This window comes from Penicillium brevicompactum, assembly GCF_028827555.1.
Source record: "Penicillium brevicompactum strain IBT 35665 chromosome Unknown utg000002l_segment0_segment0, whole genome shotgun sequence".
In the NCBI taxonomy this organism is placed as follows: Eukaryota; Fungi; Ascomycota; class Eurotiomycetes; order Eurotiales; family Aspergillaceae; genus Penicillium; species Penicillium brevicompactum.
The window spans coordinates 1,494,007-1,518,254 of NW_026623205.1; the positions used below are offsets into that span (position 1 = coordinate 1,494,007).

The following is a 24,248-nucleotide window of genomic DNA, read 5'->3' on the forward strand; positions in this document are numbered from 1 at the left end:
CTATGACAAGTGATGCTCTTACTCAGGAAACATCCGACCAATCAATACAATAATCGGCAAGGGCCTGCTATATGGCTCGTATGATGCTGGGTCAACGAAACGCAAACCATGGCCCGTCCCAGCATGGGTTCGAGAGAGAGAAGCAGCTGTCTGGGATAGCTTGGAAGCGGTTTGAATTAAGAAAAGACATTACTAAGCTGTAATATTGGGCGAAGACTTCCTGTATGGAGAGTATCGATAGCTTGGAAGGAGGGAAAACAATGGCCCGTCTTAGGATGCACTCTATCCGGAGCAGCAGGGCTGCCTGTGATAGCTTGGAAGGAGGGGAAACTATGGTCTATCCCACGAAGGGTTCTCGAGAGATGCAGATCTGCCTGTGGTAATTTGGAAAGTGGCGAAATGAATAGAAAGCTGTGGAGATCCTGAAAGAGCCCATAACTTTCCTAACGCAGCTTCTAGAAACGTTATAGAGTACAAAATATGCCCTGACACGGTTGTAGTTAAGCTATATTCTAGCATATCGCGCTGTATGCGCTGCCCCAACGACGCAGACGGTGTATACTTATACTTATCCGCGTTCCCCGGCTGACTGCCGTTCGAGGGAACATGGCCTGCTCATTCTTGTCTCTGAAGTTCCTGCACTGGATTCGGGCACCGCTTGCGACTGCGCACATGATGCACATCAAAAGCATGGCGCTGGAACGCCATTTGGTGTAGCAAGGCTACTTCACACCAATTGCACTTGAGTGGCTTTTCTTTCAGGTGAATAGCGTCAAAATGGCGCGTAACACACCCAGCGTCATGATACATCTGTAAGCGAACATGGTCAGGGAGCCCCTTGTTTGCAAAGCATTGAAAGCAAGCCACTGGCTTCTCAGAATTCTCGAGGTATTCCTTACTAGCACGCGACGGCTTGCCGGCGACAGAAACAGGTACCTCACATGAGTTAGCAACATTTTGGGTCTGCTCTGTATCTTGCGGTCGGATAATGGGACTAGCCGACCTAGTGGATTCAGAGGCGTTCCGCTTGGGCCGGCCCCTTAAAGGACCCCCTTCTAGGACGCCACAATACTGCACTACGGCTGCAGCACCTGTATCGCGCCGATTCCACTCATCCTCCAACGAGCTGGAGATTGGGTAGGAAAGAAGACTCTGCACTAGGTGTAACTGAAGGGGGTGCATAGTGTCCTCCAAGAATGATTCATCCTCGCTCTCTTCCTTGGCCACTATAGCAGACAGCTGTGCCTCGATATCCAGAAATGCTTGCTCTTCATCAAAATTCTCTCGAATCTGATGCCGCAATCTCCTGTGTAAACGTTTTCGCGTGTTTCTCACTTCTTTTTCCAGTTGCTGGATCCGGGGGAGCAGGGCGGGCTGCTGGGTCTTCTCGTATTGGGCACGAATATTGCTTAGATTGCGCCGGGCCTCTTCCAACTCAGGATGATTCTCAAGTTGTGCCCTTTGTTCATCAGTCAAATAGCGTGGGCGTCGCGTGTCCCGCCAACGACTTTGCCGCGTGACAGCTCGCATCAGGTCTACTTCCGGGTCGAGACCACAGATAATCCGGATCATATCGGTGTCAAGTTGCAGAGGATGATAGTGGTCGAGAAAGGTCCGGGGGCTGGCGTGCTTCATGATCAACATGTGTTGTTCCTTGCTCACCCACCCTACAGACTACATTAGCCACCGACGGAAAAGAAGGGAGAGAAGTATTAGTGGCCTCCGTAAAAGTACTTACCGCTCTCGTTGATCACTTTACCACTTCCATAACGGAACTGATGGGCATGGAACGCCCCTTTCCACCCACGGATCTCCCCGAAGGTGACCAGCAAGGTGGACATGGCCGACTTGGACATCTGCACGGTCCGCTGAATGGTGGGAACGCCATTGACCAGCTCCGTCTTACAGAATATATACCAATCAGACTTGTTCGGGTCTAAGGGCACCAGGAGCTGCTCACAGCCTTTGCTGATAAAGAGTTTCCGTAGCTGAGCCTTCGAGGTCAGCCTCGAATTCCGGAATGCGCGCGCATGGAACAGGATGCCGAAAAGCAATGTATGCGGGCATATCACCAGAGAGGGACCATAAACGATCTCGGGAAGTGCAAAAGTAGTCCTGCTGATTGGTTAGCTGCATGACCCTAGCCAGAGATTCCGGAGACGAGAAAGATACTATGTATCTGGGGGTAGCCGGGGAATCGAGAGAGGGAGAGACGGAAATTGCGCTCGCCGTACAATTTGGTCAGACCGAGGAATTTTTCGGTCCCTTCGGGAGTAAGTTCAATCATAGGGATGGGTGGGCCTCCACGAGGGTCCTTCTGAAGGGAGATTTGCAGGTCCTTGAATTGCATGCTCAACAAAGCATTCCTCCGGTGCACAGTGAACAAAGCGAGTGAGTTGAACAGGCACACCTGGATGCGTTGGAATCCTAGGTAAAATCTCTTCTCCTGCGTCGACAAAATGGTCTCGTTAAACGGCCCAATATCCTCGATATAAACTGGCGTCTTCTTTCCAGGCTGTGTATCTAAGCCATGCTCTTGGACCAAATACTTCATACCCTGTCTTCTGCGGTTAGACGAGCTGACTAAACAGGTCAACAAAGAAAGAATTCAAGTGTTACTGACCCTCCGTACATCTGAGCCATCCTCATCATTGATTTTGATCTTGGTAAGCTTTTGGTAGTAGCCACGAAGGTTTTTCCAGTCCGTATTCAACGAGCTAGCTTTGTTGATACGTTTTAACCGTCGGTTATTCTTGCCACGCTCGAGCTTGAGACACCAGCCTAGGAAACGATACATGTCATTGTTCGACGCCTGGCGTAGCGCTTCCTCAGGCTCCCGCCATTTTGGCTCGCTGGGCTTGTTTAACACTTGGCTGACACAGTACCTATGCCTGTATTAGTAAAGAGTCAATCAGGGCAAATCTCCGTCATCACCAACCGTTTCCACCGAGTCTCAATCCGCTCTCGTCGTTCAATGGTGCCCGGTGCTTTGTCGAAATCCTCAGGAATCTCAGACAGATCAATTCCATCATCATCTAGTGGATCATCGTAGAATTCTCCTGACTCGCCAGGGAGCCCTAGCTCCAAGGCAGAGCAGTTTTCATCCGACCGAAGACGTTTTCGTGGGCTTGTGGCATCGTCCGCCTCCGTCACATCCGTCTCATAAGTAGCATCGCCCTGCTCATCGGAGTCGCTAGTAGAAGTCGCTGTCATATCATCCTCGCCACGGGCACTTCCCAGCTTCCTACTTGTCCGGGGTCGAGAACGCTTCATTGGTGGGATCGGCGGAAGTACAGGGACGGGGAAGGGACGGAGGCCGTGGGAGGGACTGAGGCGACGAAACCACGATACGGTCAAGCGGCCGGCAGTGCACTAATAGAAGAACGAGCGGCAGGTGTGCGGGGAGATACACCCAAGGTCGAGAAAGCAGGAAAGGCGGAAAGAATGAAAAACGAAGAATATGAAGGAAAGAGCCCCTGGTAGGCCGAGGGGGGATACACTCGCGACCGCGGGGGCAGGATGGGTGGAAGAACGAAGAATATAAGGGAGATGGGCCACGGTAGCAGGCTTGCGCCATCGTGACTTGGCCTGTGGCCAGGCCCCATTTAACGGGGTGCAGTGAGGCCATTTTTGGCGCCCTCGCAAAGCGTCCAGAGGGAGCCTTTGACGGAGGCAACTGAATTGCTGGGGTGTGTTTACGAGTGGGTCTGGCTGGTGCGTGGTGGTAGCGGGACGGGGACGTGTCGAAAGTCCGAGGTCACGTGTTACCAAATGACGGCCGAAAAAGGCGTCGACTGACGCCGAAAGTGGCAGTCATTTGGTAAACCCAAATTGTATAGTAGCAGTGCTAGGCTGCTTTATCTTTCCAAGCGAAAACATACATTGACGGAGACCAAGAGCAATGAGAGTCTAAGCATAAGCGATCGTTCCTCATCGTATTGCCAGATCATGTAGCAATATCATACCGAGTGCGCTAGAGTACATTATTCTTCTTTCTTGAATTCGTACCTAGTTGTCACCAACCCTGCAGCGCCCAACTATTTGAGCCCGCCGCAGCCCACTGATTAAATCCAGTCTTATGCATTACATATACCTCACTTTTATCCAGGACTACGACCAAAAAATCTTCAAACCTGCTGAGGCCAGAGAGCAGAAGCGAGAGGATACCCACTGTCGGGACGGATGTGTTTTGTGTATATAAGGCCAAAGTATATTTTCTCTTCCACAAATTCACGCTAACCAATCGTGTCTGGTAATTATGGTGAGACCAAACAAGTAGTCGCGTTTGTTACACGACGAACGAAACAATAAACGAGATGACTGTGCTGATCAATGGGACGACCTTGCCAAGGCCAATGGGTAAACTGCCGCCAGATGTGGTCGACGGGGTCATCGTTGAGTCATTGTATGAACCAACCAATGTCTGGAGCCGGTCTTCGCCCTCAACTAAAACCAGCGCCATCCCACTCTGCACGCATACTTAGCATTGCGTATCCAAATATTAAAGGAATAAGATGAAACGAACCACAATATGCCACTGGATATGGCAGTGAAGTATCCATGCCCCAGGATTATCGGTCACGTAGCTATTTCTATATTAGTCACGTTGCAGCAGGAGCATTCTGCATGGAAGACTCACCGAATTGCGAGCCATCCTGATGGTGGCAAATTCGCTGTGTCCCTATATGGTGGATCGTCAAGGTTGATAATGGACGATGGCGCTTCCGCCATGGACTGATAAGGAAACGAGCCACTGCCAGAACCCAGTACCCAGAACTTGTGACCGTGAAGGTGCATTGGATGGCCCATCTGCCTCAGGGTTAGTCAAAGGATGATCACGCACTTCTCACGGGATGTCATCACGCACAGTATCCATTGAGTCGTTCGCGATATTCATTACAATATCAATAGACGCGTTCGATGGCATATGTAGAGTAGTGCTTGCGTCCCAGAGATTCGAAGCATTTCCATATATAAGTGGAATCTCCGCCTCAGCATATGGGTCCTTGTTCACAACCCAAGTCACAATGCCCGTCTGATTGATTGTAAATTGTCGCGTGAGGTCCGCAGCTTTAGAGGACGGCGGCCTATTACCTTCAAAAGGCGATAGCTGCGTCTCATCTAGTTCACGGGCCCCGGTTTTAGCTGTGCCATTTGTCCGCATCCAAATGAAATCTGGGTCAACTGAAACGTTTGACGGAGACATCTCCATTCCTTCTACCTGCATGTGATGAATTGTCAGCAGGGATGCCGGATGGGTGAAACGATGATTACTCACAGCATAAGAAACTATGGCCTGGCCTTCCAGGACCTGCTGCATATCACCATTGGGATAAGTTGCAAACCTAAGGTAGTAATTACCAGGTTGCTGGTCGAGCTTAATCATTACGGAGTATCGCTGACCAAGGGCAATTTCCAGAACCTAGAAAAGTCAGAAAGAGATCAGGTTCCAGCGTACTCTGTGATGGACTCACTTTCACCTCCTGTGGTTTAACATAGAGGCCATCAGCAGCATAGATATGCATCGAATGACGGTCAAGGGATACCCTGAGAGCACTCACTCCTCCAGAATTGACCAGATTGAGGGCAAGCCATCCCTGCGAAGCATTCGCTGAGATAAGTAATTGGGGTGACGTAGTATTCTCGCAGGTGTCTGGCGGCAGTGAGCTGATATTGTACCCCTGTCGAAACAACATAGGCGGCATGCAGCCCCGAGCACTCAGTCCCATGTTTCCTGAACTGGCCATGCCCGTCTGGCCTGCCATAGATGATGATGGTCTCATCGTAGATACTGCCATCTGGCTACCGCTAGCGCCGCTCATGCTGCCATCCATCCGTTTCATCATTCCAGACATTTCCATCCCCGCAGACGTGGTTGTTGGTGTTGTTGTAGCAGAAGGCTCTTGTGCAGTAGCCGATTCCGAACTTATTCCCAACCCGGGGCCAGCGTCGAGGACGTACTTTGGCAGACATTCCACCCGGCCAAGTCCATTCGCAAGGATACTATCAACACAGCCAGGGAAGGCACCTGTTTGAAGATAACGCGCAAATATCGTATCCGAAAGTTCATGGGTCCAGTCATTCAAGAGTAAAGACACAGCGTCCTTCTCAGCCTGTAACATCTTATCACTATCGGATTTATAATCCGGAAGCTCCTCGAAAGGTCGACGGCGGGACGGTGCTGGCCGGATCAAAAGAGGTCCGCGTATGGCATCGTCGTAGTACGCGCGAAAGTGAGAATGATACCAGTAGAATCCGTACTCATTCTTCACGGAAAAGCGGTACGTGAAGTTCCCTCCGGGCAATATCGGATGCTTATAAGGTAAAATTAGTGAGTAGCCTCATTAGGGAGTCGAGGGACGTTATAGCAATCAACACTCACCTGAGTAACCCCCGGGACACCATCCATGTCCGGTGTTCCACGTTGTAGTATCCCTTTTACAGAGCGAGTTGAGAATAAAATTGGTAGGGTGACTCTCCCATATTTGACATACCATGCCAGTGAATCGTAGTGTTAACGGGCAAGTCATTCTTGACGAACACTTCCACATCGTCCCCCTCATCAACGTCGATTATCGGGCCTGGCTGTTGACCGTTGATAAGATAGACCGTACGAGAAAATCCGTCTGCCGATAGTCATCAGCCATCTGGTTCCTAGTAACCATCGGACAGCCCTGGGATACAAACCTGGACTACGCACAGCACTGTGTACAGTGAAATTGAAGGTCCGTAGACGGGCGAAAGCGCCAGTTGCGGCAAGGCAAGTAAGCAGAACATAAAGATGGAACGCGAAGGACGCCATTCTAAATTAGTTGCAAGTGAGTTCTGATATTCGGGAATTGCGAGCGTCGAGTATTTGATAAGTGTTGCGGCGACCGATGGCCCTTGCGAGCCACAGTTTCAAGGCGCCTTTGGAGACTTTAACTAGTGGGCCTTGGCACTGTACCAGGTCCACTCGTTTATTGCAGAGGATCAAGGGCAAAACATACTGGGGCAAAAGACTAACCGGTTTAGGTTTGGCCTATCAGTCTAACCGTCATACGTGGCAGTGCAAACTCCTGTTGCCGCCTGGAACCATCTGACCTAGAATGGTAATATTTACCTGTCCCAAAGGTATCCACCCCCTATGACGTCATTTTACGCACTAATCGCGCATAAATCAACACGAGAGCTCGTGGCTGGGAGCCATGCAACCCACCCTTCAATTTGCCGACTTGGCCAATATCTTGGTTTCAGGAGGTAAGACGTTTTCAGATGCAGTCTCGATCCTAGTGGATAAAGTGGGCTTAGACGCCCTTGCCCTGTTTGTATGCAGTTCACGTATACGACGCAGCCGTTAAACTTTGCTACTCGGACGTGGGCCCACTGGGGTTCACTTAGCTAACAATAAAATTGACTGCGTTGGCGCCTGCTGTTACAGTACCTCTGCGTGACTAGTCCGCAGAATTAACTCACAGAGCTGGACCATAGCCTCTTAATTGAACTTGCCAAATAGTAGACTCATGCAGCATTGCCGTCTTAAGCCAAGTTATTATTTTTGGGCGTCAAGGGGATAGGGAGTGTCCACCAAGGGGCGATCTGCGTGAGTGCACAACTACTCCTTTAGTTCATATTTCAGCTTAACACTCAAAAGCAAAAAGAAGCTAGTCTAGGCTTTCTGAATTGTCAGCTATTATCGTGTCGTTTTTTTCTTTGACCAATGTGATATAATTTAAAATGAGCTCTAGCAAGTTTGGCGTGAGTTGGTGATGGTAAATATCCCCTCGAGATACCTGATGTTTCTAGTACGTCCATTGATCTCTAGTAGTGCCCAGCTATCTCGACTCGCCCATCCCTTGAGGCGCCCGCTTTCCAAATAAAATGAGATATAAGGGACAGAACGAGTACATACAACTTTAGGGTGCAACCTCTGTTCTCTTTGATAACCTTTCTGGGTGTCATTACTTCAGCTAATGGGCGGGCCATCTATCCCAACTACTCAACGACTCTTCCCCGCCGACTGTCCCGGGCCTTACGAGCGGTTTGGAGTCTCCGTCGATCTCTCTTGCAGTCTTGATTTAATTCACATATTTATCGCAGACTTATCATCTCTTCTGTAAGGGTGACGGAGTAGTCGGGCGGTGTAACTCTCATACACCAAGAAAAGACATTGCGACCACATTGCGATGGTACGACGATTAACGTAATCAGCCACCTGAATGCAGACAGACACACACACACACACACACACACACACACACACACACAGAGAGGGAGAGAGAGAGAGAGAGAGAGAGAAAGAGCTGTATATCCAGAAGGCAGCCTGTCTGCAGATGATCACCTGACCATTTCTTTACTTGGTCAATTCAATTTGGAACTTGTTGGTCAACTGTAGTAAATATTGGGTACCGTGTCCTAGAAATTGACACTTAAGTAGAAGCTTTCGCACGGACGAATTATCCGTCATTCCGACGAGACAACCGGCCTCCAAGCCTCACTGAAACAGAAGGAAATCCAAGTGTCATCGCTCTCGGTATGCTCAAACGGGCCGGGAAACTCCATCTACCTGGCCTCTGCGGACCTTCTTCCCCTTCTCTTTGATGGCTTCGAGAATGGCTTCGTAGGAAAGCGAGGGCTCCGCAACTACGACAACACTCTGTTCCTCGAGGCTGATCGCGAGAGACTTTAAACCTGCAAAGCATTAGCACCGAATCAGCGTGGGGTTGTCAAAGTTCACTTACCCGGCAAACTTTGGAGAGCTCCCCGAATGGTATTCGAGCATCCTCCGCAGCCCATCTGGACACTGAATTCGTATTGATGATCGGACATGCCTCGAATATGATGAGAAAAGAGTAAGTGAAGAAATTGAGAGCTCAGCAGTTTGCGAGATCAACTATTGTGCTTTATGGTAGACGAACTGTGTCAGTTCCACAGCTCTTGTAGTCGCAATAATAACGTGATTGCGGCATTTGTGCTACTTGCTCTGCGGCGAGCCTACAAATGTTAGGCGTCGTTCCCGTCCACTGAGGGTAGGAAGGCTTAGACCATTTAGGAAGCTGCAGTACCATGATGAGCTATTTTCGCGTATTTAAGCCGTCCTTAGCTGTGATACGCGCTGTAGGTAGTCAGGCCATAGGTAACGGATGCCTGCCTTGCTTCACTTGTATTGGTGGACCAGACCACCAATAGAATAGTGGTTGCACAAGCGGGGTGGGGGCCACATACTGTGCGGATATGCCTCATTCTTAAGGAAACCTTTTTTGTAACTAACTACTAGTTATAACTAAAGTTTTGTTTCTAGGTTCAAGCCAACGGGTTTGGCTTCCCGGCTGCTGATAAATAAATAGTGTTGCTTATTGGGGCGACTAGCTACGGCATATGGGCGGAGGGTAGGCGGTGATAACCACCCACTAATCCAAACGCCTGAGTGGCGATCCTGTTGCTTCGTATTCGTACAAAGTATTTGCCGGCAGAATACAAAGGTTCTCCTCGCACCAGAACAAAATAGTCCAGAACCCTCTCAAGTTAGTCTTTTCTCTCGCCCTTGGCTAACCGCAAAAAATCCTGGCCAGTTTATCACGGGCATCAAATCAGCAGCCTGCCAGACTTCCCTAGGATAATTGCGCGAATTGTGCGTTAGGTTGCAAATTGGTTACTGAAACGTTCGAATCGATCGATCCAAATCCGGCCGGTATATGTACTTAAGGCCTCTTGGAAAATACATAAGCTCGCCACCCCCCACTGGATCGGATGTTCTAAGTAATGTGTTTCGTTTCGCCTTTTCCTGTTCACCAGCATGTCGTCACCGCCACAATCGAGGCTGACTATTATTTTGGTCAACAATTTGCACTGCCCGTCTTGCACGACAAACGTTAAAGACACCCTTTCGGCTCTCCAGCCACCTCCATTTTCCATTTCGACATCTATCATTCGTCACGAGATCGAAGTCGTGCACCCAGTTACGCTCAGTACCGATCGCATCGTGCGCGCTCTCGAGGATGTTGCCTTCAAAGTTGACTGTGTCATACCCGATGCCGGCGAGGGTGCCAAAAAGGCCAACACCGCAGAATATTCGAGCAGAAGCTCTCAAAGTAGCACGGCCATCGCTCCGTCCAAACTACATATCTCAAAATGCGGTGCCTGCCGTGCGCAGTTTGATGTGTTATCGGCGACCACGTCTTCTACTGTACGGAAGGGGCCAGTCGCCAACGAGAAGGAGCATCGTGGTCCACATGATCGTCAGACAGAAGAAGATACTCTCGTGTCGGTTAAGGACGACTACCTCATCGACTCTCGGGTGCGAGTGACATTGTCCGTCAGTGGAATGTCATGCAGCTCTTGTGTAAGCAAGATAACTGAAGACTTGCAAAGTCGACCATGGGTGCAATCGGCCGACGTGAATCTCTTAACAAGCATTGCTGTTGTCACGCTCATGGATAAGTCGCATGTGAATGAGCTGCTCGAGACGGTCCGGGGAACAGGTTATTCCCCGGAGATGATCGAGTGTCGGGAGACCCGACACAAGCAGCCGTCGAATCCATCTGGACTTGGAGATAGGTGGCGAGCCTCATATGTTATCCAAGGTATGACCTGTAGCTCATGCGTCGGGAAGGTGACCGACGCGTTGAAGCAGAACGAGTGGATCACCACCGTTGATGTGAACCTCGTCTCTGCCAGCGCGACCGTTGAGCTCTCTGGGAAAGATCATCTGCACGAAATTCCTGGCATCATCAGAGACCTGGGTTATACGGCCACCCTCAGCGATGTCGAGAAAGCAATCCCTTCCAGCCAGCCCAGCTCGAAGCGGTCGGTTACCATCCAGGTGGAGGGAATGCACTGTCCACAGTGCCCACAGCGGGTTGTCAAAGCCCTTACCACCTACTCGGGCCGGCTGGAAGTGACCGCGCCTCCTAGCACAGCAGACCCTAAGGTTACTGTGAGCTATCTGCCACACTCGCCAACATTCACCATCCGACATATCATGCGCACGATCGCTGATATCGATAATGGCTTCACTGTTTCTGTCTACCACCCTCCGAGTCTTGAGGAACGCTCCCAAGCGATGCATCGTCGGCATCAATGGCAAATTGCTCGCCGGCTAATTTTGGCTGTGATAGTTGCTATCCCGACTTTCATCATCGGGGTGGTGTACATGTCACTGGTCCCCCAAAATAACCCCGGTCGGATGTACCTCGAGCGGCCTATGTGGGCCGGTGGAGCCTCACGTTCAGAGTGGGCACTTTTCATCATGTCAACTCCTGTGTATTTCTTCGCCGCAGACATTTTCCACCGCCGCCTGCTTTTTGAGCTTAAGGCACTCTGGCGGCCTGGCAGCAAGACACCTATCTTGCGCAGATTCTATCGCTTTGGAAGCATGGATATGCTGATGTCGCTGGGCACCAGCATCGCCTACTTCTCCTCTATCGCTATCCTGGCCATCGATGCCTCACAGCCACCCGGTAGCCCTAGGGCTTCTACCGGCTCGTACTTTGATGCAGTCGTCTTTCTGACTATGTTCCTTATGATCGGCCGGCTGCTTGAGGCCTATAGCAAGGCCAAAACGGGAAATGCAGTCAGCCTTTTGGGCAAGCTTCGCCCGACAGAGACCATACTGGTGGAACCGATAGAGGCGGGCAGCCCCCGGTGCTTTGTGAAGCCTAACATAGTCCCAATCGATCAACTAGAGTTTGGAGACGTCGTGCGGGTGGCGAACGGAGCATCACCTCCATATGATGGACTGGTAGTCGAGGGAGAGTCGCAATTTGATGAGTCGAGCCTGACTGGGGAATCGAGACCGGTCTCCAAGTTCATTGGAGATGAAGTCTTTTCGGGGACTGTCAATCAGGCAAACCCGGTCTTGGTCCGTGTTAGTCGTCTTTCAGGCAATTCGATGCTGGATCAGATAATCAACGCTGTTCGCCAGGGGCAGATCCGTCGAGCGCCAATCGAGCGCACGGCCGACTTGATTACCGGTTTCTTTGTCCCGGTCGTGACTCTGATTACGGTGTTAGACTGGCTGATTTGGTTGGGTCTTGGTGTCTCTGGCCGGTTGCCCGACTCCTGGAAGGGCGACATTCCGGGAGGCTGGGGTTTCTGGTCGTTGCAGTTCGCTATCGCAGTCTTTGTCATCGCATGCCCATGTGGTATCGGACTCGCTGCGCCAACGGCCCTGTTTGTTGGTGGAGGTCTTGCGGCTCGGCATGGAATTCTCGTCAAGGGCGGGGGTGAGGCCTTCCAAGAGGCCAGCCAGCTTGACTGCGTCGTCTTCGATAAAACCGGTACTATTACTGAGGGTGGTGAGCCATCTATTACTGATCATGAAATCATCGACATTGCGGATGCCGATCAGCTTCAGGGCGCCATGAGGGAGCTTGAACAGAACAGCAGTCACCCCATTGCTAGAGCAGTGGTGTCTTATGCCAGCTCTCATGAAGCACCGGTCCTCCAGGCACTCAAGGTGGAGGAAATACCTGGAAAGGGTATGAAAGGCTCATTCGATGCTCTTCGTTCGGACTCGTCTGTTATGGAAGTCATTGTGGGCAACGAGGCTTTGATGCATGATCATGGAGTCGTCATTCCTTCAGCGAGTGCAGAAATATTGACAGCATGGAAGCACCAGGCTAAGTCTGTGGTTTTAGTGGGACAGAGAATCCTCCCGGAACAATTCAGCACCGAAGCAGTCCCGTGGAAGCTCTCCGTCATGTTGGCAGTGGCCGACGCTATCCGAAATGATGCTAAGGGGACAGTTCAAGCTATACAGGACCGGCACATCGCGGTCTGGATGATCTCAGGAGACAATCCAACGACCGCATATGCGGTGGGTGGTATGGTCGGAATTCCGCCGGAGAACATTATCGCCGGCGTTCTACCCGAACAAAAAGCGCAAAAAATTCAATATCTCCAGAAAACTTTGCAGAAGAAATCGGGATCCGGCCGGGCAATTGTCGCGATGGTTGGCGACGGGATAAACGATTCACCCGCGCTTACCGCGGCCGACGTTGGCATTGCCATCGGGTCAGGGTCGGACATTGCAATCTCGGCCGCAGAGTTTGTCCTTGTGTCTTCTAGCCTTTCCTCTCTCCTTACACTCATCGATCTCAGCCGCGTCGTTTTCCGCAGAATCAAGTTCAACTTCGCTTGGGCCCTAGTTTACAACTGCGTTGCTATCCCAGTCGCTGCAGGAGTGCTTTATCCGATCGTCAGCAATGGTAGCCACGTTCGTTTGGATCCAGCGTGGGCCAGCCTCGCGATGGCATTGAGTAGTGTCAGCGTCATATCCAGCAGTCTTTTAATGAAGACTCGGCTGCCAATAGTCGGTTTTAGATCGGACGATTGAACTCTTCGGAAGCAAGGATTTTTTGCATTTAGCTAATTTGGGTTTTCTTTTTGCCTTTGCCTTTTCGACCTTTAGCTTTGGACTTTTGCATTTCGTGCGCGGTTGAGTGCATGGTCCTATAACGCTGTAACATCCTTCAACTCACATCGCCGGTAATCGAGATGCACACAACTACACAACTAAATCTAACACGCACATAATCAACCCTAAGTTACTTTCTACATACGACTTTTCGTGTGTTCTTGTCTCCTGACATAAAACAATCAGTTCGGTTAAGAGATTGCTGATGTTACCACCGACTCAGCGGTTGCAGACCTGATCAGGTTTCATGTGGGTTGCTTGGCGGCTGGCCTATGGAGTAGGCTCGCTTTCATTCTCGCGGTTTGTTTGATTATCAAATCTGGTTATATCGCCGAAGCCCAAATTCGTCTCGAACAGCGGGCACTTTCTATAACGTTTTGATCATGGACATGGTCTTCTGTGGCAATCCGCTCGTGCACCACGAGACCTTACCCACTGCTGAACAACGCCTTGGCTCGATCCTTACAATAAGATTAAAGTGGGATACGTGTCACTGAATTCTGAATGGTACAGTAGTAGCCGTAGACAGATCTAAAGTCCTTGAGCCCCTAGTGTCAACCCCTTGTAACCTTTCCGTCGCTTCAGCCGTGACATTGATAGAGATAGAGGCTAAGTGGGCTACTTAGACAATACAAGCGCAGCGCCACTCGGATGTAAAGTCCAGCTCGTTCACCTAGCTTCGCAAAATCACATATTAAATTCTACATATCCAGTCAAGTATGATAACAAGTTGAATACAGCTAAGATTATACCCGATTTTAAAACGGATTTTTTGAGATGCCCACCGAAAATCTAGCCACGAAGGATCGGAACACAACATGAATACGAAGATGGAATACAGCGCAGCCGAAGTAAAACAGGGCACTAGTATCAAAACCAGAGAAAATCCAATTTTGGTGGCCACGTGTTGTGCATTTACGTTGCCAGTTCAAGAAACTCTTCTTCCAAGTCCTGAGAGATGCTCCAAAGGCTAAGGTTGATTGGCCAAACAACAACACCTCCACAGAGGACCCCAGGTGCTTGATAAGATGGGTGCCTCCGCTCCATTCCGAGCTACCCGATCTTCTGCTCACCACCTCAAACTTATCTACCGATCCGAGCTACCTGCCATGTGATTAGCCCCGGAGATAATTTTCAACCGTCGTATGAAATTTTTTAGTGGTTTTTGGACGATACACATGATTTTATACTACTCCTACTCTGAATCTATTTGTACAGTGCCAACTTATAAAGGAGTTAACGATGAGAGCTGTGAATCACACCGCATTCCGATTCGTTGACTGACTAGTGCGTTCTTTGACTATAAACCGACAACTCCACTAATTCTCGACGGAATCACATTTGCGGCCGACATATTATTACACTAAACTGCACGCCAGCACCTTCGTCGCAACTCTCTAATCACTTCAATGTGACTTCTTTTGCGACCATGGAGCGAGAGTATGGTCATCTTATTAGGCGACAGATAAAATGGCATTGATCATATCGACAAGTTTGATTTCCTGAATGTCAATCCAGCGGCCCATATTCAAGTCAAAAGATACTTCGATTCAAAACAGTTTCGGGGCCACACGATTAGTACAATTCAACTCTGATGTGGTGTTCTCAACTCCCTATATTCGACACGAGATGGCTTTGCAGGCATAGGAAACGCCATTGTGTTTATATTTTAACGCAAAAGTACGAGACGCCGTATCAAGTCACTAAGCAATAACAGGAAACTCCCCTGAGACAAGACTTCACGGATGCGTTCTCACGCAGCTAGCTGAATGTCGAATATAGCCCGCGAACTCTAACAACTCCCCCATCCTTGGGCGGAAATGTCAAAAGCACAATGCTCACGTAGCCACCTGCAGTGCCTGCATCGGAGCATGAGTCTGGCCGATAAGAGCTTCAGACAGAGAAGGAATCACTTTGGGAGTCTTGTGGACGTATCCGCCGAAGAAAATCAGGACTTGCTCTTTGCTTGCCTCGCCAAGATCAGCAGCCTTCAGAGACCTCCCATGCTCGAAGTAATCGAAGCCACTTATTACCGAAGCAATTTCGATTAGGGACCGGATCATCGGTGACTCCAGGCCACACTTCAGACCGAGTTCGTACCAAGGGACCATCCCGTAGAGGATATCCTCTAACAGATAGCGGTGTTTCATAGTAGCCGGAGCGCTCTTGGTCTTGTTATGGATGACCGATCCCACCGCGAACTCGTGGTAGCCACCAAATTCCCGGTCATGCTGGTAATTCTGGTTCATGTATGTTGTGACAGAGACGAGGTCGAGCCCGTAGGCGCGAGCGATGGCGAGGCGCTCCTCGTCCACTTTTTCCGTTACCCGTGAGACGGAGGGCGACATGCCCTGCGCGTAGAAGTAAAAGTCACCTTTAGTGGCCTCAATCCATCCCACGTTCATGATCGCTGCTGCGCAGTGCACAACGGGGTTGATATTGTTTAGCCCCACCTCAAGGAGGTTCTGGCACCACACTAGGTTCTGCGAGAATATTGATTCAACCTGTCGGCGGAGGCCGAGCTCCGCTTGAGCTTTTACTCGCTCGGCATAGGAGGGCCAGGTCCAGATGGCTAGGCTCTTCTTTACGCCCTTGACGAACACGGTGTCATCTATAATGCGGACAGCGTAAGGGGCGATGTCAGTTTCGAGGACAGCATGGGCATTAATCTTTTGGCGGGCCGCGAGGTAGAAGAAATTGCCCACATTAACAATAAGGGTGTGGTTTTTCAGATCGAATCCGCTAAGGGCCTGGAGGATGGTGTCTTGTCCGTATGAGGGGACGGTGGTTACGATGAAATTGGAGTGTCGAATAGCAATGCCCAGGTCGCTGGTAGTTTGGATCTGGTACCTGCCGTTGATCTCTCCGCTTGCGTTCAACCAGCCGTCGTTACTCTCAATCATCGAAATCGCACCGCGGTGTTCCGGGTGGCCATAGAGCAGCACACATCTTCCACGGCTGGCCAGGTCGGCGGCAAAGGCACATCCGCAGGGCCCAGCGCCAATGACGGTGATCGGGGACATCGGATCGAAGTTCTCTGCAGTCATGATGTTCTGCTGTAGACTGGTACAAAGTTGCTAGGGACCGAGCGAATGGACCGAGCGAATGGAGCGATCTTGAAGAAGAGACTTGACAGTTTTAATCGAGTAGATTAATCTTGACTCGCTTGATCCGAGAAACGAGCCACTTTATGTACTCCTGAACCATGAATTGAATTAATAATTAGTAGAACTGTGCCACCCTGTTGTCAATCTCCCATGCGCCCGCCAGGTGCAGGTGTCTGGGCTATGCTCAACATCTCATTCCAGGTAAACTTTCTTTTGCTTGCGTCAAGTCAAGCCCCTTGGCGAGATTCACCGTGCATTGCATTCCGCCCGCCAGAGATCAGACCAGCTTGCTCAGATCGACTAGGGCAGATAGATCGATGAGCCAGTCGATCGTTTAGTCCCCGGCAGCCCTCGCGCCAAAAAGCCTGCGAACCCCACACGCGCAAGGATCCACGCCGAAGCCCAGTCTGACAGCATGTTCAGGGGCGTCCCCTACCAACCTGCTCCATCCCTTGGAACAGGATTCATATCGTCCACGCCTGTGCGTAGAGGACCTAAGCTGCCTCCGCTAGAATCCCCAACATTGAAGGCAGCGAAGAATTTCATGTCATTCCTAGTAAACTCTGTTATAAGTGCTCCGGCCACCAGAGTCCCATTGAGCCCTCGGTCGGTCATTCCTGGCGAGGTTTTCTGAGGGATCACAAAATTTCCAGCATATGAACTCTCGGAGGCATTCAAAGCTTACTCTTGCCTGTGGCTTTGTGCATTTTCCTTTTTTTTCCTTTAGTCACTTGAGTGATTGGAGTTGAGACCAGGCAGGAAGTAAATCTGGCTCGCAAAGGACTCGACCAGCTGACTGAATTCAAGTTTCTTACTCAAGTCCACCCTCTATGAATTCGGAATCGACGCTTGCTGAGGTCATGTCTCTACCATATAGCTCCTTCACCACGCTGCAGAAGCGATACATCGTCTTCATTGCGGCTGGAGCGGGCTTCTTTTCCTCGTTATCGGCGCAGATTTACTTTCCAGCCCTCAATACTCTGGCCGAGGACCTGACCGTGTCGATATCACTGATCAACCTAACTGTCACCAGCTACATGGTAATTATATTCCACACAGCCTCCCTTGCGATTTTTGTAAGAGGAAACACATTAACGGGATGGCCCTCATTTTCTCAGATTTTTCAAGGGATCGCCCCCATGTTTTTCGGCAGTTTTGCCGATCAGACTGGCCGTCGTCCCACGTACATTATCTGTTTCATCATCTATATAGCGTCTAATATTGGTCTCGCCGTACAGAACAGCTATGCCGCCCTGGTTGTGCTGCGATGTATACAGAGCTCTGGAATCAGCAGTACTGTTGCCCTTTCCGCGGCCACAGTTGCAGATATTAGCACGAAAGAGGAGCGTGGCTCGATGATTGGTATCGTCATGACTGGCAACTTTATGGGCCCAGCTATTGGCCCTGTAATCGGCGGCCTGCTCGCCCATTATCTAGGCTGGAGATCCATTTTTTGGTTCCTGACCATCGCATCTAGCGTCTTCTTCCTGTCTCTCCTTTTCTTCCTTCCCGAGACAGCACGGGGTATAGTCAACGATGGCTCTTCCCCAGCACAGCCATGGAATCGGCCCCTTATTCACTACCTTTCTCGTCAGAACGGGACCAACCTGCCTCTTTCTTCATCGGAAAGTGACCGACCCTCAAGCAGCGACTCGCCGAGGATAAAACACAAAGTCCGATTCCCTAATCCGCTTAAGCCTCTTATGGTCGTGTTTGATCTAAATTCGATAATAATCTTGCTGGTTACTGGTGTCATCATGGGGGGGAATATGACGGTTCTCTCGTCTATCACGGAATTATACACCAGGCAGTATGGCTTGGATATGCTTCGCATTGGTCTTTGCTACATCCCTATGGGCACTGGATCCATCGTGGCCTCCATTATCACGGGCAGATTCCTAGACTGGAACTACCGCCGCATAGCCTCTGAGAGAGCCGATGAGTCGGTCCCGGTGGAAAAGGCCCGTAGCATGATCACTATTTCCCTCGTTATTTTGGGCAGTGTGACCGTGCTGTCATTTGGCTGGGTGCTCCAATACGGTGCATTTCTCGCGGGGCCTGAGGTACTTCTATTTTTCATCGGCATAGGCCAGACCGGCGGCTTCATTTCCACTTCTACCTTGCTGGTAGATCTGCATACCTCCCAGCCAGCTGCTGCGACAGCGGCGAATAATCTGGTGCGGTCCCTTTTCTCGGCTGCTGCGTCGGCCGCTATCGACCCTATGTTACGCGCAATGGATCGTGGGTGGGCTTTTACTCTTGTGGCATGCATTTTACTGAGCACGGTCCCATTACTTTTACTGCTTTGTGGGGGTTGTCGTCAAAATCAAGAGCCTGAAGAGAGGTCAGGGGCTTAAGACACTTTTGTGAGATATTTTCGATCGAAACATGTAGGAGGTCGATTGAGATATCTTTCCCTAAAACCAGTACAAAGCAATTTCGTCTAGTCACACTTGTAATTCTTGATCCGGCCACTACAAGGTGCATATGAAATCTTCACAACCTTGGCATCACCAGCTACTGGCTATGGCTATTCGTAGAGAGATTGGTCTGACCATTGAGAAAGACATATGTACGGAAATAAACTCTGTCGGTAGGTTCAGCCACTGTGGTGCTCACTGTGTTACATACCTGTATGGCTCCAGGGAAGTAGTGTGCCATCAGTGGCCCAACAGGAAGTTGCCAGTTGGCGGCTGCAAAGGCTCGTGACGAAACACATATCAGGCACTACATACATTCTCTGCCAGATTCAGTTATTTAATATAGCTTGGTATGTAGGTACAGTAGTTGACTGCTTTACGGCGACGTCAGGTAAATGCGCGAATTGTGCGTTATTTGCGCGAATTGTGCGTTATTTGCGCGAATTGTGCGTTGACAGTTCTGTGTATCATCCTGGTATCGCGGAGCAAGGGCTACATACCCGCTGATCTGGGTCGTAATCTGTGTCGTGACCTTGGATAGAGCTAGAAAATATGTTCAATAATGGGGGTTGGTTAGTCCCCGCCATGATCTCATGATGTGCCACGCTGGAAACAAGGTACGCATGACTGCCAGCCGCGAAAGGTCGGGAAGCAAGAAGGGGCTGATCGGTGAGCGATCAGGTCCCTTAGTGAGCAGCTCAGGGACGAGGCTTTTACTTCCGTACAGTATTACTTCCCAGGACGAAGCGCAACCTCTGCGCGGGTCGCTACTTGAGGTCCTCTTTTGATTTTGCCACAACCCATCCCAATCCCCACGACACCATCTTAATGTCAAAATTTATTCGGACAAACAGGAGCGGCAACGTACACGCTGATGTATGTTCTACCCGACACAGGCTCGGGGCAAGCTTTGGAGGCTTCTGTTCCCTCTTAGAATTTTCGGCTTTGCCATCAAACAGAACGTCTTTCGCTCCAGCGCCAAATTCACGAACTTCACGTCACCATGGCCATCGTCACGAGAAGCCTGGCCAGTAATCTGCCGCGCACGTGGGATCGACTGGCCCTTCTTGTTTTGCTTCTTGATATGCGTAACATTGGCCGACAACCATTTGAGGAAATTACGAAGCTTGGCCTTGTTTCCTCTCCTGTCAATTCCCGAGGCTAAATCGGTTCCCTAGGAAACATATGAACAAACATGGCCGTCCCTTCACATGCCACGAGTCAAGCTGCAACAGAAAACAAGGCTTCACCTCTGCCGATGGTCTCTTGCGCCATCAGCGTGAGGTCCACAAAAAGTACATCAAAGGACCGCCAATCATGTGCCCCTACGTAGACTGCAATCGCAGGTCCGGAAACAGATTTACGCGGCGGGGGAACTTAGAGAGCACCTGCGCCATCGGCATCTACACAAGAAGGACGTTATTTGTGGCTCTTCTATACCAGGCAAATTCTTGGAATACCATGGGCGTCCGTGCTAACCATCCACCCGTCGCGACTGTCGATCGTTACCACGACGATTCCACCTTTGAACACTTCTCAGAGGCAAACGATATAGCTAGTCTTCGTATTCAAGCAACTGACTCGGGACATTCAGGAGCAGGATCGACGCCTTGAGCTGGAGCATAATGTGACAGTCTACAGACTGCGATTTCCTTGTAGTCCCATCTACAGTTAAGAAAACAATATGTGCCTAGTTAGATCTTGTCCGAACATATGCTAGATCGAATCACCAACGACCACCAACGCACCGACCTTTGGACCCATTCTCCCTGCTGTGAACTAGTTCGTATTAACGTTGTCAATAAGAAAATCACTGTAATGGTGTAGATGATATTGTATTGTAGATGATACTGTATCAATTGCAAAATTTTGTCTGTGTGGTCCTCACTGACAGATAGCAGGTACTATATAAGGGCATGTTCAATCCTTCCCTTCTTTCTAACCGAACCCCAAAATCTTCTTAGCTTTCCTTTATTGATTTTCCTTCGTATATTCGCGATATGTCTCCTCCCAAGGAAACACGAGGCAGAGGCGAGCCATCTCCAGAACATGAAAACTTTACACCAGGACCACAAGAGCTTGAAATTCACGACAGAATCCATGCTGATATTCTTCGTGCTGTGATCGTGGCTACTGAAGGGGTGAGGTTTCAGTCTGAAACCAGGCCTCGGGATGCGAAATGTCTCGTCGAGAACATCGTGGGGACAACAGAGGAAATGAAAAACCAGAAAGATGCGCCTGGGCAAGGCGAACATACTTGGATTCTCAGAGCGTACAATGAGATAGCCGCCATATATGGTCTACTTGGGATGACACAACAAGAAAAGGAAACGCCCGAGAATCTTTTAGTCAAGCTGGAGGAAAGACGAGGACACGATGACTTGGAGACGATGTCCATTATCCAGGGAGATGCCCTTTCGGTACTGGGAATGGGGCAGCCTAAAGGATGCAGTCTTGCTTTTTGAACGAGCTCAAGAGCCAATCAAAATCCTTTGGAGAGGGCAGCATCCATGTCATCAAGAACACTCTGTGTCTTGCCGCCACTGCTATGGTACTTTCATTGAAATATGGCGATAAAGCAAGTGGTTATCTGAGGATTGAGGAACTTCTGCAGAGCACTAAAGCCTCAGAACGGGTGGAAGCTTGGGACAAAAAGCAGCTAAGTGGTGATCCTTTTCAAGTGCCAGATGCCTTCTTTCTGTTTAAAGTCACTCGACAGATGGTACACGGCATCTTTCCAAAGAAATTCGAAATCGGACTTATTCATCGAAGTGTCATTCTTAAAGAATTTTAATTGGCCTCTATCAATCCGAGCGAGTAATAGGTTAACAATTATATTTCTTTGAAACTAGGTACGTCAGAAGAGAAATTGGAAGCACCGTGCTCCTCGAAATAGTTATTAACTAGAAGCTTTCTCAGGGATGAATTATCCGTCATTCCGACAAGGCAACTGGCCTCCACGCTTCACTGAAGCAGAAGGAAATCCAGGAGTCAAGGCTCTCGGTACGCTCAAATAGCCCAGGAGACTCTATCGGCCTGGCCTCTGCGGATCGTCTTCCCCTTCTCTTTGATAGCTTCGAGAATGGCCTCTTAGGAAAGCGAGGGCTCCACTAGGACAACATTCTGTTCCTCGAGGCTGTTCGCGAGGGACTTTAAACCTGAAAAGCGGAACCAGCGTGGGGCATTCTCGAACGTAACGCGAAAATCCCGCAGCGCTACCTACTCCACCGGATCTATGCGATATTTAAAGACCTGATTCAGAAGTACATTATCTTGAATGATTACACTGTACTCAGATTTCACTCCCTGTCTTTCAACATGACGTGCGAAAAATGCCCTTCGGGAGAGCCGGCCCCGGACCATGACCAGCCTCTTGTCCGACGCCTGCTCCGTATATGCACAACGTTTCTACCAGAGGGATCCGCTCTGCTTTTGTCTTCTTGCTGTTGGCTGCCGGTACTTTTTCCCCACCTGTTTCATTCCAAGGCGTATGTACTGATTTTTTAGACGGCCCTCGATTTGCTCTTTGCAGGATCAGTGACCGCTGTTGTCGTGGATCACCTTCGGAATGCTCTCCTGGCGACATCTATCGCAGGCCTTGTCTGGGGAGTGCGGCGCGAAGGCTTCAGTCGCCGAATGGTGTGGCGAATTGTGGTATGTGTTGCGTTGTTGGTGTGGGCACAGTATAATCGCCGGGGGCAGGTGGCACGGAAACCTGGATCGCATAGTTGCCATTGAGGCTTAAAAATCTCAAGCAGATAAGGCTTCGTTTAAACTCATCCGTGTTGTGCGACTGTTTATGTGGATTCATCGTTTGCTTTTGTGAAATAATCCAGAGACAAGCAGTTATTGAATGGACTACGTGGCTACAAACACGCTTCTTAGCTAGAGGGATCTTGAATCTTGAAGGAATATAATGTATTGAACAGCCCGACTGTTAAGATGTTTTGTATGACAACAAAGGATGACTTGGTCACCGCAACTTTACAAAAAGTCCATTCCCACCATCTACTGCTTGTTCAATTTTTTATTCCGGAAGCCGACCAAAGGCAACCGAGTTCTCATGAGCAGACTACTGCAGATGACACTGACACTGCTCAAAGCCATGGCAAGACTCGCCACACCGGGTCCAAACGAACATGCTTCCCGTTACTCACAATGGGATAGAACACACCGGCAGCGACAGGCACGGCAATGCAGTTGTAAAATAAAGCCCAGACAAAATTGAACTTGATGCGGCTGAACACCACGCGACTCAGGTCGATGAGGGTCAGGAGCGACGTCCAACCGGAAGAGACAATGAGGGTTCTCTTGGCAAGAAGTGTATGTCAATGAACGTGAGGTGTTTTAATTCTCACTCTCTGAAGAGGTACTTTTACAGCTATTTCTAGTAGTAAAATACAATAAGCGAGAGTGCGATGTAACTGCAAGAGTTCCATGGTATAGAGCATCCAATGAGCCCTACATAGCCATTGCGCATGAATTCAGAGACGTTGAGGCCTCAGGCTTGGTGAGCCAATATCTCAACAAAAAGGTGCTACGCTGATTGACTTTCATGGTGAAAGTGAGAATGAGTAACCACCTACGTCTGCTAGTCTATAGAATCCTCTAAGAATTGATGGACATGCTATTGCCCCGACACTCGACTCTTCCCTACGATCAAGATGGATGCCCCTAACAGCACGTCAGACCAGGAAGCAGAAGGAGATCAACAGCCTAGTGCATTGCCCATCGTTTGTGAAAAAGACAATTCGCAGGAAACTTCCGATCATGCACTAATGGTAAGTGGAACGACTCAGCTTCGAATGCTCTTGCTGACCATTACAGCTCTCCCCTCGCAACAGGAAGCAGAAATAAGACATACGTGGGCGATCGAGCCTTTTCGACCTATTTTAAAAGTGCTAGAAGACCTCGAACGCGACGATCCCAAATTCGCCTTTCCCGCGGCTCGACTTGTCGGGCTCTATCGACGCCTATGGGATTCGTGCGTGTCCAAACACATCGATGGCCAGAAGCTAGACCAGAGCAATCGTATCTCGGAGGAGGCTAGCAGACACCTGACTAAAGAGAGGGACGGACTTCAGCTTCGCCACGACAAGCAGCTGTCTCGGCTGCGCTTTTTCGAGCAGGCACTGGAATCATCTCGGGTTCGACTGACTCGCGTACTCGATGACTGGGATCACCCTTCCAGACTCAATCTACCAGGGTTCTTGGACAACGCAAGAGAAGAGTGAAGCATTGCATGTTCATATTTGTCTTATGTCTGTTACAACGTGGAAAATAACCAACAATTTCACAATGAATGAGGATTAGCGCATGCCAGCT

The 24,248-nt window shown here is 49.9% G+C and overlaps 7 protein-coding genes across 7 annotated transcripts; 3 read left to right on the top strand and 4 right to left on the bottom strand.

Moving 5' to 3' along the window:
• Positions 1–615: 615 nt before the first annotated feature.
• Positions 616–3,273, bottom strand: N7506_003276 (DUF3435 domain-containing protein; the record flags this gene model as incomplete). The annotated part of the gene is made up of 5 exons (XM_056952571.1): positions 616–1,667; positions 1,739–2,115; positions 2,235–2,557; positions 2,624–2,885; positions 2,939–3,273. 5 exons carry the CDS (start codon positions 3,271–3,273, stop codon positions 616–618), a joined length of 2,349 nt encoding a protein of 782 aa, XP_056814263.1.
• Positions 3,274–4,288: 1,015 nt separating this feature from the next.
• On the bottom strand, positions 4,289–6,802 carry N7506_003277 (uncharacterized protein; the record flags this gene model as incomplete). Its single annotated transcript, XM_056952572.1, has 9 exons — positions 4,289–4,468; positions 4,526–4,586; positions 4,640–4,809; positions 4,868–5,221; positions 5,279–5,422; positions 5,475–6,314; positions 6,383–6,435; positions 6,495–6,626; positions 6,688–6,802. The coding sequence occupies 9 exons, from the start codon at positions 6,800–6,802 to the stop codon at positions 4,289–4,291; spliced, it is 2,049 nt and encodes a 682-aa protein (XP_056814264.1).
• A 1,716-nt stretch (positions 6,803–8,518) lies between these two features.
• N7506_003278 (heavy-metal-associated domain-containing protein) lies at positions 8,519–8,808 on the bottom strand (the record flags this gene model as incomplete). Its single annotated transcript, XM_056952573.1, has 2 exons — positions 8,519–8,670; positions 8,721–8,808. The coding sequence occupies 2 exons, from the start codon at positions 8,806–8,808 to the stop codon at positions 8,519–8,521; spliced, it is 240 nt and encodes a 79-aa protein (XP_056814265.1).
• A 967-nt stretch (positions 8,809–9,775) lies between these two features.
• On the top strand, positions 9,776–13,315 carry N7506_003279 (heavy metal translocating P-type ATPase; the record flags this gene model as incomplete). Its single annotated transcript, XM_056952574.1, has 1 exon — positions 9,776–13,315. One exon carries the CDS (start codon positions 9,776–9,778, stop codon positions 13,313–13,315), a length of 3,540 nt encoding a protein of 1,179 aa, XP_056814266.1.
• A 1,919-nt stretch (positions 13,316–15,234) lies between these two features.
• N7506_003280 (NAD/NADP octopine/nopaline dehydrogenase family protein) lies at positions 15,235–16,443 on the bottom strand (the record flags this gene model as incomplete). Its single annotated transcript, XM_056952575.1, has 1 exon — positions 15,235–16,443. One exon carries the CDS (start codon positions 16,441–16,443, stop codon positions 15,235–15,237), a length of 1,209 nt encoding a protein of 402 aa, XP_056814267.1.
• Positions 16,444–17,333: 890 nt separating this feature from the next.
• N7506_003281 (Major facilitator superfamily domain general substrate transporter) lies at positions 17,334–18,860 on the top strand (the record flags this gene model as incomplete). The annotated part of the gene is made up of 1 exon (XM_056952576.1): positions 17,334–18,860. One exon carries the CDS (start codon positions 17,334–17,336, stop codon positions 18,858–18,860), a length of 1,527 nt encoding a protein of 508 aa, XP_056814268.1.
• A 2,063-nt stretch (positions 18,861–20,923) lies between these two features.
• N7506_003282 (uncharacterized protein) lies at positions 20,924–21,717 on the top strand (the record flags this gene model as incomplete). Its single annotated transcript, XM_056952577.1, has 2 exons — positions 20,924–21,343; positions 21,400–21,717. 2 exons carry the CDS (start codon positions 20,924–20,926, stop codon positions 21,715–21,717), a joined length of 738 nt encoding a protein of 245 aa, XP_056814269.1.
• Positions 21,718–24,248: the final 2,531 nt, after the last annotated feature.